The sequence below is a fragment of the Eumetopias jubatus genome, unplaced genomic scaffold, assembly GCF_037043125.1.
Source record: "Eumetopias jubatus isolate StellerSeaLion01/CBP00866 unplaced genomic scaffold, mEumJub1_p1.0 scaffold_7, whole genome shotgun sequence".
NCBI lineage: Eukaryota > Metazoa > Chordata > Mammalia > Carnivora > Otariidae > Eumetopias > Eumetopias jubatus.
In genome coordinates this window covers 126147878-126165169 of record NW_028274813.1, presented here as the reverse complement: position 1 = coordinate 126165169, position 17292 = coordinate 126147878, and the positions used below count along the sequence as shown (strand labels likewise).

Sequence of the window (17292 nt, the reverse complement as noted above, 5' to 3'; positions counted from 1 at the left end):
AACTGTGTGTAACTTGCTTTGTGAAGAAGTTGACATTTGAACCCAGGTCAGTTCCTCTGGTCCATCTTTTAAAGACTTCAAGTTTTCCTATCCCTGGGCTCTGGGATGGTCAGTCCTTTAGTGACACATTGCTGGGTGTTGGAGGTGTTGAGGCACACCTGGGTTTGGTCTCTTCTGTTACCCTGCTCTCTAGACTGTTTACTCTCTGAGCATTTTTCATGACAAAAAAATACCCTGACTATGCTAACATGTCCTTGGCAACCCTGATCATTTGTAGCTTTATAGCAACCGTGATCTTCAGATGAAGCTGCTGTTGGTTTTCCCTTTTTCTGTATCCAAGCGGTGTTTATTTAGAAAGCTCAGGGTGCAGTGTCTGGCTGATAGTGCCCCATGCTGTTCTGTCTTATTCCTGAAGCTTCCATGTGTCTCTTTACCTTTATAAATATTCTCCTCCTGCACCCATGCTGCCTCCTGTTACTAGGATGTGCAGTGAATGGTGAAGATGTTTGCTAAATCTCAAACACACAGCTTCTCTTTAGACTTTGGAGCTGGCTCTGCTTGGGGGCGGGGGGCAGTGGGCACGAAGATGATCAAGCCGGGCATCAGTCATCCAGTCTGATGGGCCCCGTCTCTCCATTTATCAGTCACGGATGGATAGGGGATTTTTGAATCATTTTATTGTCTGACTGAAACTTGATAGATTCTCTTTTAGGAAGTGACTCACTTTTCCTCCTTCTCTCTCTGACTTGTGGTCCTTACTTTGTTTTAGGGGTCCTGGTCGTTCAGGGTCTGCTTGTCAAGACCCTTAGTTATATTACTTGTTTCCTAGTCTCTGGCCAGGTTAATCCCGATTCTTAGCAGATAAGAAAATATGCAATTAATGTTAAAAGAATGCATTCTAGTGACATCATTTCCTTTTGGTGGTTTGGCTTTTGAGACCATTCTTTTTCCAGGGTACCATTCCATGACCTCTTAGGACTGGCACTACTAATTCACTGTTTAATAGCTTTCAGCTGAGATGCTTTTGTTTGACCATATTTTCAGGAGATCGGAGGCCTTTTTTCCATTTTTTTTTTTTTCCCCAAGGAAAGAAATATGTCCTACCAGGAACCACAGGTTTAGGACTTCCTGGACACAGGATGCTAATGCTTAAAAAGAGCAGGCACATAATATGCATATAGAGCAGTCAGTGGTAAAAATAGGCAGGCTGGTGGGAAGGTACACGTCCTGCCTAAAACGTTCAAAGTCAATGTGAAACGGCAAATTTTGGCCCACATCCTACCTTGGAAACACCTTTTAGAATTTGAGATCTAGCTTTAGGGGGGCCGACTGCAAGATTCCTGGACAAACCAGATGGTTTTGTCCAAGAATACTCAGTGCATATAAGCATAATCTTAAACTAAACATTTTAATAAATACTGTTATTGTAACAGTTTCTTTTTTTTTTTTCTTTTGTTTTTTAGAGAGAGAGAGTGTGTGCGCAAGTGGGTGGGGGGGGGAGGTGCGGAGGGAGAGGGAGAGAGAATCCTAAGCAGACTCCAAGCTCAGCATACTCAGTGCATATAAGCATAGTCTTAAACTAAACTAAAACTTTGAAAACAGGGAAGACTAGTTGGATCAAATAGCTTCACCTATTAAAACCAAAAAGAAATTTTTTTTTTCCTTTTTTCTTTTTCCTCTGTAAGTTTGCAGTTTTCAGTGGAGAAAAAAGTAGCAATGCTCACTATTTTAGTCTTATACGCAAAGCAGGACTTTAAGCTCTATTTGAGGGGTGACCCCTTTTCAGAAATTAGAGGCACTGAATTTATTGCCAGCCAGTCATAGCTGTCCATCTGCTGATTCTCTCCACATGGAGGGAGCAGCTGTCATTTCAAAAATGCTACAGTAGATAATAAGATTGGGTACGTTTCATCTTCAGATGCTTAAAACAAATCTCTGGGAAGAATAGCAGCAGTATCTCTGACTGCATGAATCTCTGATATTATTAACACAAAATGCCAAATGGATTTGGAGATTGGAAGCAATTTGGAGATTGGATTTGCTTTAAAAGGAAAAGCACTCAAGTTACGTGTAGTACATATTGTGATAATCTGCAGTTGCATAGATCTAGGGACTGCTGTAGCAATAGGCATACACAGAGATACTCTCCAAATCATAGCAAATACAAACATATGGGCTTCCAAATCCACACAACCTATGGGTACAAAGGGAATGCATCACTGTCTCCAACCCTGCAAAACAAAATTTACCCAAAACTAAGGACTTCCCTCAGTCTCACAGGGGTCGGATTTCTCCAAATTCATGTAATTGGATACTCTTAGGTGCCATCCACCAGCCAGCCCCCTCTGTACTCTTTAATAGCCCAAAGTCCAGTTAGCAATTTACATTGTTCTTCCCTCATATTTTTTTTTCATATTTTTTTTTTCTTAGATGAATTCTTTTCTTTTTAGTCTCATTGCTTCCACCTTTAAGTCTGCTCAAGTGAACTGGTAATTGAAACTGACCACAGCCTCTTGTTTGGGGTTCCTAGCCAAGATTATCCCTTCCAATCAACCTGCATAGAGCTCCTTCATTATTCTTCATAATGAAAAAAAAATTAGTCTCAGGTGAGGAACCAATGAACATAGTCTAAGTGTTGCTCTGCATCCCTGAGCATTATAGTTAGGGATGAAGATGTAAATTCAGAGAGAGATGGGGATGTGCACTTGGGTATAGGTATCGGTGTGACATAGATAGAGACATGGGTAGAGGTAGGATTACATAGATATTTCCCCATGGAGATACCATTTCGCTTGATCCTCAGTATAATTCAGGGAAGCAAGGTTACATATATCTATGTATTTTTTTGCCTATGGGAATGTTGACTCTCAAAGAGAATCCCAAATCCCATATCTGGTGACAGGGCTGAGAGACAGGAGTGGGTCTTCTTAACCCAAACCCAGTACTTATTCTGACTGTAGCACAAACTTCATTTTTTTTTTTTTTTTTTTTTTACTTTTGGAATTTGTAATCCGGAAGGATACTTTTGCTATGTGGTGACCTAAGAGCTTTTACCCATGTAGACATTGTCCCTGCACTTGGTCTCCACGGATCACATGGAAAGAGAGAGTTGACATGGAATTGATGGCTAGTGGACACATAGATTGCGTGCATTTTCATTTGTACAAATGGAAATGCTTTTAAGGGGTCTTGACTGATTTTATCATGTTTGATATTACCAAGAAAAGAAAAAGTCCCCAGTGTTGATGAGAAATCAGGTCAAGGCAAGGAGAGACACAGAACAGTTAGTGTCCCGAGGCTCAGGGATGTTGTGCCTGCAAGTACCTTGATTTGAGAAAAGAAATTCATTTAAACACAGCGCATATGCTCAGGAGCAAGTCTGGGATGCCTGCTTCTTCCTGTCGCTATCACTATTAAAGATCTCCTTTATATTTTGCCTCCATCCCTGGTCGCCAGGCAGAACAGATAAATGCTATTTCTAGATGTCATTGCTATTAAAAAGAGGAAGGGAGAAAAAAAACATAGCAAGAAAAGAACAAAAAAGTCAGAGAAGAAGATGAAAAAACCTACCATTTCTCAAGTCAAAATATTTTAATGGTGAGATCGGGATAAATGATTAAAGATTTCTGGTTTCCAGTGAGCTGTAAGAGGAGGCTGGCAAGTAGCAGGAAACTAATATTTAAAGATAATTTCAGAAACACGAAGATGAGAAAGTGGTGAAAGAAGGAGGCTAAACCTTTTTCCTTCCACCTCCAAGATTTATTGAAAATAGTGATTTAAGAAAAAAACACAGAAAACGTATCTGATTCTGTGTTTCAATGCTAGTGCATTTTTATTCATTCCAAATTATTTACTGAATACCGATTTTGACAGTTACTCTATTAGGGTTTTGATGGTAACAAAGCACTGTTCCTGCCCCCAGGAGGCTCACAGTCCAAGGAAAGAGATGTAAAAATAGCTAAATAACAGTAAAACCCCACCCAAAATGGTTTTATGAGAATTAAGGGGACCTCTGGAAGCTCTTGCAACAAATAGGAGCAGAATGGAATGGCCTGGGGATCAGGAAATTTTCCCTGAAAGTCGCATAATTGGAAAGGGTTGGAGCTGTGGGGAGTCCTGGCAAAGGGACAGCAGACAGGGTTGCTCAGAGGGATCTGTGATCTGTTTGAGGGAGCTGGAGTATGGAAGAACAAGGGTCGCAGGAGATGTAGGCTGGGCATGGGGGAAGATTGATGGGGATGCTGGGCATCTCTCTTGTTAGCTGTCTTGAGTAGATAACATCGTAGTGGGCCTCCTGGGGGCCTCCCCTGAGCACCAGGCTGGCTGCACTTGGTCATCTTTGAGTGTCTCTTTTTTGGATGATCTTACCTGACAGCTCAGCAACTCGGCTTCCCCCTGACAGCTCAGCATCTCGGCTTCCCCCTGAATTGCAGGCCACACTATCATAACCAGCTGCGTCAACTTTGTAAAGTAACTCGATACTTTCCAATGTGAACATCTCTATTTCCCAAATGAGGGGATGGATGACTCTCAGCTCATTTCTAGTGCCAGTATTCCATGATGATGTCTTTGAAAAAGATACTCTGGCTCTCTGGGTAAATGTCAAATGTTCTGTGTCATCTGTATGGATAGGGAGGAAGCCCCGTGATAGGAGAAAGAGCCTTATGCTTTCTCAGAGGCAAACAGACCTGGATGTAAAGCCTAGGTCTTAGTTATGTGATCTTGGGCCATTTATGTAATCGTTTTTACACTTCAGTCCCTTCACTGGGATGAATACTATCGACCTGGCAGAGTTATTGGGCCAGTTGGAAATAGTGTATATAACACACCCAGCATGACAGTTTGAGCTCAACTTAATTATTTGTAGAATTGAAGGTCCCAGAGCCCAGAGAAATTTATTGAATTCCTTCTCTGTGGATGTGTATAATGGGGAACTATATTTCCCAAACTTCGTCTTAAAACTGTGATAACCCAGTATCAAGTCAAATATGGCTTCCAGTTCTTTTTGGGGCTGAGAATAATCACAACACTTCATGAGCTTAAATGACAGATCTGCAGCTTTCTGGACATCTGCAACTGATGCCAATTGGGCAGAAGTCAGAGGGACGTTGGATTCATTAGTTTGTTTGTCTTGTTGAGCTTTATTTTCTCAAGTTATTTTCTTCTAGACGAGTATTTATTTGCTCCTTGTTTGTTCCTGCAGCCACAGATGCTCACTGAAAGGGGAGGATTTAAACAGACAATGGCTCTCTCCCAGTGCTCATCTTCAGCCAACAATCTACCATGCCAAAGGACTCCTGTACTACCTGAGCAGTGTTGGCCGAAGTCCCAGGGTGAGTCACTTCCTTCTGCCTCCTCACTCTTCTCTGGTTCCTTCCATCTTTCACGAGGCAGCTTACTTTCTGTCAAGGAAAGAAACCCAGATAGAAGCCAAAGCCTATATGTGACAGACTTTAATGGGGGATGTATTCATTTCCTAGGGCTGCCATAACAAAGCACCACAGACTGAGTAGCTTAAAACAACAGAAACACATTCTCTCACTTTTCTAGAAGCTAGACATCTAAGATCAAGGTGTCAGCAAGACATGGTGTCTTCCAAAGTCTCTAGGAAAAACCCTCCATTGCCTGTTCTTCTGTTGATTACTGGGAGTCCCAAGTATCCCTTGGCTTGTGGCAGCCAATCTCAACTCTCTGCCTCTATCTTCACATGGCCATCGTGTGTGTGTGTGTGTGTGTATGTGTGTGTGTGTGTGTGTGTGTGTACAGATTTCCCTCTTCTCCTAAAGACAATAGTTATTGGATTAGGGTGACCTAATTAGGGCCCACCATAATGAATATGGCCTTGTCTTAACTTGATTTCCTCTTCAAAGACCTGCCTCCAAATAAAGTCACAGTCACAGGAACTGAGGATTAGAGCTTCGACATATTTTTTTATTTTTTGGAGGGGGGAGACACAATTTAATCCACAATAGGGGAAACCCATTGATTCAAAGCTGTGCAAAAATTGCCTTTTATCTCATTTTCTACATCTTTATTTTTCTGGTTTTTAAGTTATTGGTCAAAAAGAATATGTATATATCTGTTAAGTAGTGATTGGAAGAAATGCTTTAGATGTTCATATTCATGTCCAAGTAGTACTTACTCAGTTCCAGAGTTGATTCTGGCACCGTTCCAGGTACTTTTATGTGTAGGCTTTAGCAACTGTACAATTGAGGGAAAACAGATGACAAACAGTCCAGCCCCCGACTTACTGATTGCTCCACTTATGATTTTTTTACTTTACTATGGTGTGAAGGTGATTCATGTTCAGCAGGAAGCATACTTCAAATTTTGAATTGTGATCTTTTCCCAGAGACACACGGTTCGATCCTCTCTTGTGATGCTGGGCAATGGCTTCTTGAAACAAACCATAGCCCCAGCTAGCCAAATGACCAGGAGGATAAACAACCCATACACGTACCACCATTCTGTACCCATATAGCCGTTGTGTTTTTCAATTTCAGTATAGTATTCAATAAATTATGTGAGATATTCAGCACTTTATTATAAAATAGGCCTTTAGATGATTTCACCCAACTGTACACTAATGTAAGTGTTCTGAGCATGGGTAGAGTAGGTGAGTCTAAGCTCTGATGTTTGGTAGGTTAGGTGTATTAAATACATTTTCAATGTGTGATATTTTCAATTTGGGATGGATTTAACAGGATATAATCTCATCATCAATTGATGAAGGTCTGTATTTGAAACCAGAGGCCTAAGATCTGGATAAGGAAGGAAGTAATTGTAGCCAAGTTAACTGTATAAAAACAATCATTTATTGACTACAAACTGTGAACATACTCTCTGCAAAAGTATGGAGGGGCATATGTTCAAATTTAGAGTGCTTGCCTAACCTCAGGAACTTAAAATAGTGTGGAGAAGCCCACAGATGGGCCAATCACCTCTACCCTTAACCACTGTTTGAACATATATTACGTGAGTATAACAGTGGCACATTCAGTGAATATCTATTGAAATATTAGATGAATATCTAGTATAGAATCTTATTACAATCTCAAAAAGATTAAGGGGTCGAGTGATTTCCCTGAGGTCATCGTGAAGTATATGGCAGAGCTGGCATTCAGTTCTGACCTGTTTTCCACCCTGCAACCGAATCTATCTTTATCACTTACTCTTTGAGAGAGGGTATTGGGGTCCCTAAGACTATCCTCTGGTTCACTGATTCCCTAGAAGGACAAACAACTCAGAATAGCTGTCGTGCTCATAATTATAGTTTAGTATAGTGAAGGGATACAGATTAAAATCAGCAAAGGTAAAGGGTGCATAGGGCAGAATCCAGGAGGGACAAGTATAGGTTTCTAGGTGTCTGCTCCCAGTGGAGTTGTATGGACAGTGCTTAATTCAGCAGTAATGTGTGATAACATGGAGAGTATTGCCAACCAGGGAAGCTCATCTGACCTTTGATGTTCAGATTTTTATTGGGGCTCAGTTATAGTTATGGTGCCCCACATGGCTGATCTTAGTTACTCAGTCTCCAGCCCCATTAGAGGTCAAAAAGACACTTAACAGCCCAAGACCTCCACCATAGATCACATTGTCAGCATCAACCATCTGGCATGACCCAAGGCCCCAGGTAAAGAAAGACAGTCTTATCTAGTAGACTCTTTCAAGAGTGTTCAGGTGATCTCCCAGGAGCCAATCAAGAGCCAGAACTTTCTTTGAAATGTACCGGGTTTGAGTCAATACTTTACTGCAAAGAGAACAAAGAATGTCCTTTTTCCTTAAGAATCCTTATTCTACACTGGTCAAGTGTGCAATATTTTCGTGCTAATCCCCACTACCCTCATCTAAGAAGATGCTTTAATCTATGCTGTCTACCCCCTTGAAGCAAGTTCATGGCCTATATAGCAGAGCACCAATCTCACGGTCAAAGCCTGGAAAGAATGTGTTCTCTGAGAAAAGAAACCTTAGCCTCTGTGAGAAGAGAGACAGGGAAAGAGGTCCTCACCTGATACACATTTAAATATACACACATTCAACCCATAACAAACAGGATTCCTCTCTACTCTGACAACCTCTAATTGAAGAGCAGAACATTTATTTTAAAGCATGACAGGTGAATGCCTTGTTTAAAAAATATAAATAAACATTAATTAACTGTAAACATGACAGCTACAGACTTGTTTCCTGCTGGGAGCATCTGAGAGGTGGGTGAGAAACAGCTGAGTCCTAAATGCTATTCACAGTGTTACAAAACTCTCTAATGGGCTCAACATCACCTTTTAGTTCCCTGTGAGGCTGTATTTAACCAGCCGCCTGCTGACAGCAGAAGCAGTGCCACTCATTCTGAACCCAGGACGCCGAAGCTTTCCATGCTACGTGGTTACAGATGAACTGTGACTCTGTCCAGCCTCTAGCTCTTAGGAAAATATTTACTGAAGTATCAGGAAGCTACTTTCTGGTGGCTAGGAGATATAACCTGTTCTAGATGGTAGTCAGGCATTTGCGTATTGGTGAGTAGAATAATAGGAACTTCCAGAACCAATGAGAATGTGATAGTGAGAGAAATCAGTATCCTGATACTGCTGGGGGTTGCTAAAGACCAGACAGATCACTGGGTTTGTAGGCAATATGGCAATATTTACATACTGTTTCATCCATCCAGCCATTCCCCTACTCATCCACTTGTCCATCCACCCATCCAACTATCAATACACCTATTCACCCACCCATCCACCCATCCAGCCATTCATCCACCCATCCAACTGGGCAGTCATCCATGTGTCCATTCTTCTACACCAAGTGTGTATACTCACTGGAAAGGAAAAAGAGGGTCCTTTTTTTGGGGGGGGTTCTATAGTTTACTTAGAAAGTGGAGTCAGGTCTGCAAAGAAACAAGGAGTATAAGATGGTTAAAAACTGCAACAAAAGTTTGTATGAGTTTTTATAGGTACACAAATAAGGGGTTGAGTCATCTTCCCTCAAGGTTATGGAAAAACTGGAGAGAAGAGATGCCACTTGAGCTGCACTTGAAGGATTAATGAGAGTTTTGTTTGGTTTTTATTACAGTAACCTAGAGAAAAATAATATTCTTTCCTCAGAGGGTCTACAGGCCTGCCTGTAATCTCTTAGATCTTCTGCCTTGTGAAACTGGTATTCGGGCAAGTTTTCTGTAGTTGGGGTGATTGCAAGGGGCAGAGGAAGGGAAGCTTCTTATTAACTGCTGTCATTGACTCATTTGATGTGACACTGACATTACAGTCTCTTTCCCATTTTCTTGAACCCTGATTTTCTATCACTAATTCATGAGAGGGTCAGGAAATCTGTTCCAGATGTTGGATCCAAACCCCAGAAACATAGTCAATATTGGTATACTCCTACATTGGAATACTATTCAGCAAAAAACAAGCAGTAGAAAACCCAGCTGTAATGAACTACTGATATATGCAATAACAGATGAACTTCAGAAGCATGTTGAGTGACCTAGGCTAGACACTAGAGAGTACAAACTCTATGTTTCAACTTATGTAAAGTTCAAGATCAAGGAATCAGAATGGTGGTTGCCTCTAGAAAGGGATTCAATAATAGGGGCCAGGAGGGAACTTTTGAGGTCAGTAGAAATGTTCTATATCTCGATTTAAAGAGTCACTTACACTCAAACTCATTGACTAAAAACTCATTCGGGGTCTGTACATGTCACTATAGGTACATATTTACCTAAATACAGGAAATTAAAGATAAATCAAAGCATGGTCACAGGGCTTTGAAATACAACTAGGAGACAAAGGGACCTGCCCAAAATGAGATGGACCAGCATATGGGCATGCAATTCAAGCCAAGGCAGAGGGCAGAGTAGAAAGGCTATTGAAGAAAGATCTATTTATGAGTCAGAAAGGTCGAGCCAGAGAAAAGGCATGTAACCAGAGAACAGACAGGCTCCACCATTATCAGCTAGTAGGAGGCAATGAATCTGTTCCTTTTGGGGGAGCTCCCCGCAAGGGCCAGGAGGTGTGGGCATGGCTAAGGGGAGTGGAGGAAGGCTCTCAGGCTCCTGCAGGCTCCCAGGAAGCTAGGCCAACAGGCTCTTCTAGGCTGCTGTGTTGTAGCTGGCCTGGCCCCGGTGCCCCTGCGAAGAATCTGGGCTTTGGAATTAGGAGAGGTATCGATTCTTATCCCCTTGGCTCTCGCTATAGGAGTGCGTGCTGGTAAAGGATTTCAGTGCTCTTTGAAGAGCTCATTGATTTCCATTTACAACTGATACAAACTAGGCCGCCTTCTGCCAAGGGACAGGGTGGGCATATTTTGGTTTTATCTTTCTCTGGGGCCCAGTGGAACAGAATTTTTAGCTACTTAAATGATTTTCCTGGTCTTATTTCTGTCCCTCCGGCATATGTTTTTAGTTAATCAGCTTCTTTTAAGAGACACAAAAGGAGAGAGCAGAAAGGGATGGCATGTCTCTTCCTAAAACCTTGTCCCCAAGGCCTCAAGATACATTGTACATGCTATTTATCTCCACTTTATGCCTCAGAAGTGGCAGAAGGACAAGTGTTATTTTTGCTCATTTTCATTGATTCATGCTAAGGTATTGCATCTAGAATTCTCCTTTTACCATGTGTAAGGATATGGCAAGTAAAAAAAAAAAAATCCTGCTTCCATAGTTGGGGGGTGGGGACAGAATGTTCTTGGAGGTCCTGGGTGAAAAAAATTTAAATTTGATTCCATATTCTTTTATTTAAAATTGTTCCTACTCTATCAGAATACAGATTAAACAGTGCTTCTCTAAATACCAGAAACCATGTTTTATAGGTATTTTTATAGACACAAGTACTCCACACTTAAGTGAATTGCTAAAGTTTCTTGAATAAATTTATGTTGAAAAGCAGAGAATTTTTCCTTTTTCTCCCTTGCTAGTATCTCTAATGTATCTTTTGTATCACAGGGGTAGAAATCTGGGGTTTTCTACATGCCACAGGGAGGGCCAGTCAGATTTTTCCAAGAAGTTTGAGCCAATTCCTTATTTTTCTTTCTTTCTTTCTTTCTTTCTTTCTTTCTTTCTTTCTTTCTTTCTTTCTTTCTTTCTTTTTTTTTGTGAGGCAGAACAAAGGTAGGAGGTGGAGTGGAGGGGAAAGTAGGTGGGTAGTTGTCTAAATCAGTGTGATGGTGCCTCTGCCCAGAGCTGGTGGAATGGGAACGAGGCAAGAAATGTGTGGAGGCAGGACCAGGGCTAATTTTGCCATAAGACTGTTGTCTATGAGGGAGGGCCACAGGTAAAAACAGGCGTCAGATGAAGACACAGGGGACTGTGCTTCATCTGTTCAATACATATGTTCGAGGAGGACCGGTTGGTGAGTGGAACAAGGCAGCACTGATCATAGCCAATGGCATTGGACATAGACCTCAAAGTTCTAGTCCCAGAAAGTGGGGGTTGCCAACCGTAAAGCACAGTCCCACCTCCAGGGCCAAGACAACCGACAGTCCATGAAGATAGTGATGCAAATCAGGAAACTGAGGCAAGCCTTCTTACATGGAGTAGGTAAGCATGGTGGTGGGTCAGCATTTACACCCCACCCTCTGGGTTTATCTAGACAACCTGGACATCTGCCATGGGTCAAAAAGATTAGTCTAGGCTCCAGCTTTTGGGGAAGATGGGGTCCCCAGTAACCCATCTACCCTGATTAGGAGTGGTGCACAAAATGAGTAGATTAATGCTTCTACCTTGAGAGCCTCGGTACCTGTAACTGAGTGAGACAGACGGCTGGGGCCTCACCCAGGCTGACAGATCACTGGGACTGTGTCCAAACGTGGCACTTAGGCTGGTGCTTCTCTCCCCCCAACCTCTATAAGTGGGGAAAAGGAACAGTTTTAACTCCCGAGGAACCTGCCAAGAACTCACTGCACGAATGCCGTCTCAGGGTATTCAGCTCATTGCTCACAGAGGGCCAGCCAGCCACAGACGGGAGTAAAAATTAGCCAAGGTGAGAACTCAGGGTAAGCCTGGTAGCTCCATCTGAATTCTGCTAATTGACAGTCTTGTTATACTGTTCTTCATCACTGGCACATCCAGTGATTTAAAATATTTTATTGTGGAAAACCTCTGGAGGCAGGCTGATCAGAGTCTGAGGTAAAACATTGCTTTTTAATCGGTGGCCATGGGCAAGTGTTTAACCTCCTTTAACTTAGCAGAAGTAGAACCTCATCTAAAAATTTGGATGACATCCTCCTTGCAGGGTTTGATACTGAGTGTAGATGTGTGTAAAATCTTAGCAGTGTGACTGGCACTTATCAGGCAGTCTAGTAAATAAAACAATACTAAACTATCGTTATTTACCAGAAGAGTGCTATGTCCAAAACAGAGCTACGTATTAGACTGTGCATTTTGTGTTAATTTTCATGGGCACGTTCAGTGTAATTAAACTATCTTGGAAAGAAGGACATTATGCTATATAACACTGGGATGTCAGAAAACCTCCTCTAGCATTTTATAACATGTAAGAAAGGGTCCCACTCTGGGCAGTCTCATCGCCGGTTAGCTATTGAAGCTGCTGCTGAGTTTAATGTGAAATAATTGCCCTACGCTAGCCATTGGAGGGGGCCCAACTGATTTGTAAGTAAAGGCTGCTTTTTCTAAGACCATGTTGGAACTTTAGCCCATAATAGCCCAATTTTAGTAAAAGTGTCTCCCTTTAGGAAAGGGAATGGAACGTAAAATCTCCTCTCAGGTAGTTGTAGGAATAAATTCTGCCCAGGGCCCCTGTGGTTCACCTCAGCCATGACTCGATGTTGCTATCACTCAGATGAAATGCTAAGGAGAGAGCATGATTGTCAGTAAAAGGTCTGGAAAATTTGGTCTTGCAGACAAGGCTCTTGGAGGACAACCGAATATGCTACCAGTATCATTTCCCTCATAGAGATGTTTGTTCTACTCAGGAGCTTGGGCTGAATGCTGCCTGCAAAATATTGTGTGCAAGTTGGAATCTCCAGGGCTTTAGTGAGCCTTGCTTGGTTTAATTGGAAGCATTGCTGTTCTGGGTTTCCATCACATACCCCCGAATGGGCCTTCTCATGGTTCAGCCTCACCTTCATTTTCCTGTGGCAGTGGCATAAATAATGCAGAGGTCTCACTGCTGGGAAGCAGGAACAAGACCCAGATGGCAGGAATAGAAAACACAGTAGCTTAAAGCTGACAGAGCAGAGCAGTAAACACAATCAGGAATACATGAGCTGTGGGGAGCAAGGGAATGGCTCGGGGGGTTGCGTTTGAGATGGGGGTTAACCTCTTGCATAAAGGACCCGATTAGCTTATGGAGGAACAGGAATGGGACCAAGGAATGGAGGCGAAAGGTGGGGAAGGCATGTGAGGAGCATAGTAATGTGGCCCTGAACGATCTCTTTGTTGAGCAAGAAATGGTGGAACTCACGTTTGCATGAATTAAATTAGCCTTGCAATTTAGCTCAGGCAAGAATTCATTGGCAAAGGTACTAGGGAGATGCAGGAGAGCCTGATTCCAAAATCGTAATCCAATCGACACCATATACTTTGCTGATGGAGAAAGCGAGACACAGGGGAGTCAGTTTAGCCCAGAGCCAGCAAGTTCAAAACTAACCACTCCAGCTCAAACAAAACACAACTTAATGAAATGAAACCTCCAAATCTTCATCTCTCCCTATATTCCTTGCCTTTGGGGAAAAGCACAAACATATTGCCTGTTCACTTAATCCGGAAATCTAAGGAGTATTCTTAACCTCTTTTCCTCACTTGGCCCCTAGATCCATTTCGTCTCCTCCTGTAGATTTTACTTCCTTCTGCTCTCACCCAACATCCTTTCTCTCCATACTTAAGCTTCCTTGAGCTCCATACTTTCGCTGCATTAGCTAGGTCCTTGTCATCCCTTGGGGCCTGGTGTTCTTCCCTCCAGTCCACTCTTTGCCCCCCTGTCCCGATGACCTGACCATGCTGCTCCTCCTTATGCAAACACTTTAATGGCTCCTTTACCACCTTCAAGGTAAATGTCCAAACATCCCAGAGTGGTGTGCAAGGGTATCACTGATCTGCCTGGTGCCCACTTGCAGACCCTAAGGTCCATTCTCCTTTCCTTTCACTCTGCAGTCTTATCCTGAATGCTTGCAGTTCCTCAGATCCATGGTGCTTTCTTCCTCATTCCATTGGCTTGGATAGCTCTCACTCAGTAGGACTCAACTTAGGAACCGCCCACCTCGAGAATCCTAGGACTGCACTCTCGCACATCCTCAAGGGTACCATTCATTTGGAACGCCGTGTGAATGATGCCCCTGGACTCGTGCACGTACCCCCTTATTTGCATTACCAGAGACCTGTACTTACCTCGACTTCCATCCTCCTCTCACTGCAGTATGATTTCCTGTTTACTCATGGGATCATCCCAACAAAACAGCTTCTGGAGGAGGCAGTACAGAAAATTAAAAAGTGTTTTCAAACATGGATTCTGGGTTAGAACATTCTGGGGTTCAAATATTTACTCACATACTTAATAGCAATGAAAACTTGGGTGTGCCTGGACAAGACAAGTTACTTATTTGATCTGAAATTCAGTTTTCTCCGCTGCAAAATGGGGATAATAGTACCACCTGCTTCATCATGAGATAATCTGTATTAACTTTTTAGCCCGTTATCTGAAGCATTATAAGTCTTTAATAAAGTAACTGTTGTTTTATTAAGGGCAGTGCCGTATTATATTAAAATTTTAGTTTCTCCTGCCACAAAGAGGGCATCCAGTAAGTATTTGCTGAATCAGTCGATGAGTAAGCAAGATAGGACCATAGGTTAGCCTGTGGATATTAGAGTGCCATCACTGGGCACACTTCCTACCCACCTGGCACAGAATTTTACTGAAAGGCAGCGTAAACGTTACATCTTCCCATAGGAAAGAAAAAGCTCCCTGAACAGAAATAACTTGATAATTTGTCTTGTAATTGCGCCCTATAATTTAGAGGAATACATGTTTCTTATAATTAACAAGCATTTATTTTTAGGGATGTCATTTGAGCAAAAAGCAGGACAATGTCGGCACCTCCTCTGTTTTGAATCTCCAGAGGCCACTGGAAGTCCCAGGGCTAAGCAGTGCTCATTCCCACAGGTGAATAGGTCTATGCTCTATCATTTACCTCAGCTTCCAGAGTCTGTAAGGATCAGAAAAAAAGAAAACTCTTTTCTTCAGTTGAATTCAGCATTTAAGGAGTGCCTGTCACCACGAAGGCAAAGCTTCTGGCTTTATTGAGAAATCTGTTGCTAAGACACAGCTTTAATTTGTTTGCACACTTTTCATAAGAATGGTGGGTGTTTAATTCACAGACACTGAGGTGTAAGAGATAAAGGTTGGTGGCGAATTCATGATGGTAGAGGATTAAACCTCCAACAGTTCTATTGGTTCCTTTAGGCTAGAGACTTCCAAAGCTCAGGCTTAGGTCCGAGATATCAGCATCACCAAGGACTTGCTAGAAATGCAAATTCCCGGGGCCTAGCCCTGACTTCCTTGAATCTCAGAATTGCTGGGGAGGGTTTACAATCTGTACTTTGGCAAGTCTTCCAGGCTATTCTAACACTCAATCACATATGAGATCCACTGCTCTAAACTCTTGACAGGAACAGAGTGGTTTTCAACCCTGGCTGCACATTAGAATCACCTGGAAAACTTAAAAAAATCCTTCAGCTCTGGTGTCACTGCAGACCAATTAAATAAAAATCTCTGGAGGTGGGCTCCAGGCATTGGTATTTTTATAACCTCCTCAGGAGATTTTAGTGCAAACCTCCATTTTAGGATGGAGAAACACTGGCCAAGGGGATATATTTGTTGGAAATACCAGAGTCTTGCTTAAAGAATGCAGGCTGGTGCAGCCACTCTGAAAAACAGTCTGGAAGTTCCTCAAACAGTTGAAAATAGAGCTATCCTATGACCCAGCAATTGCACTACTGGGTATTTACCCCAAAGATACAAATGTAGGGATCTGAAGGGGTATGTGCACCCTTATGTTTATAGCAGCACTGTCCACAATAGCCAAACTGTGGAAAGAGCCTAGATGTCCATCAACAGATGAATGGATAAAGAAGATGTGGTGTATATATATATATATATATATATATATATATATATATATATACACAATGGAATATTATGCAGCCATCAAAAAATGAAATCTTGCCATTTGCAATGACGTGGATGCAACTAGAGGGTACTATGCTAAGCAAAATAAGTCAGTCAGAGAAAGACAAGTATCATATGATCTCACTGATAGGAGGAATTTGATAAACGGGACAGAGGATCATAGGGGAAAGGAGGGAAAAATGAAACAAGACGAAACCAGAGAGGGAGACAAACCATAAGAAACTCTTAACCTCAGGAAACAAACTGAGGGTTGCTGGAGTGGTGGGGGGTGGGAGGGATGGGGTGGCTGGGTGATGGACATTGGGGGGAGGGTATGGCTATGGTGAGCCCTGTGAATTGTGTTAGACTGATTAATGACAGACCTGTACCCCTGAAACAATACATTATATGTTAATTAAAAAAATATTAAAAAAAGTTGTAGGGGAAAAAAAAAAAAAAGTAACCCAAGTAGTAAGATGGAGAGTTTTGAAGAAAAGAAGTCCTATAATCTTATAGGAATGGAAAGCACCAGAAGCCCAACCATTCTTCTTCCCATCTCTCATGTTTCTCTTTCTACCCCCACATTTTCTGTTTTCTGCTTTTCTCTGTGCATTTTCTTGATGACCCCACTCTTTAGGGAACAACTTACTGTGCTTATTCATTGTTTCTGTGCTTTCATTCTGTGTCTTGTGTGGGGTTTGACTTGTCATTGGACCGACTCTCTCCTCCCAAATCTGCTTATCATTTTGGCTCTGGTACCCACAGCTCAGTGATATCTAGAAGCTTGGGGAGATTTATTTTCTCATAAGACTTCAACCTGAGAAAAGAATACAGGATTCCACATAAAAAAAAATAAAATTCTTTTCTTGTTTTATTGGAGAGAAAAAAAATACTTAAATACTTTTTCTGCTAACAAGGAATTTACAATGTAATTAAAAGTCATCGCCGTCCCCCCGCCCCCCAGCCCAATGTAGTAGTAGCTGTGTATTATTGACAATTAGGAGAAAGAGAGGGAGGACAGGAAGGTGAACACACAGAATAATTTCAAGTCCATTAGTCCTTAAAACCCTCATCTCATACATACTTGGTCTGTCCAAAACCCTGCCTTCTGGCTCCCAATCAAGTCAGCCCTCCTTGTCCTGCAACCAGCTTGTTTCCAGAAAATCAGTCCTGA

The 17292-nt window shown here is 42.1% G+C and overlaps 1 protein-coding gene across 1 annotated transcript in view; it reads left to right on the top strand.

Annotated features, from left to right (window-relative positions):
- AGBL1 (AGBL carboxypeptidase 1) overlaps positions 1 to 17292 on the top strand; it is a 732091-nt gene that overhangs the window by 382392 nt on the left and 332407 nt on the right. The window contains exon 19 of the mRNA XM_088025191.1: positions 5204 to 5333. Within this exon, the coding sequence (XP_087881317.1) occupies positions 5204 to 5333 (130 nt within the window). The remainder of the gene's footprint in view (positions 1 to 5203; positions 5334 to 17292) is intronic.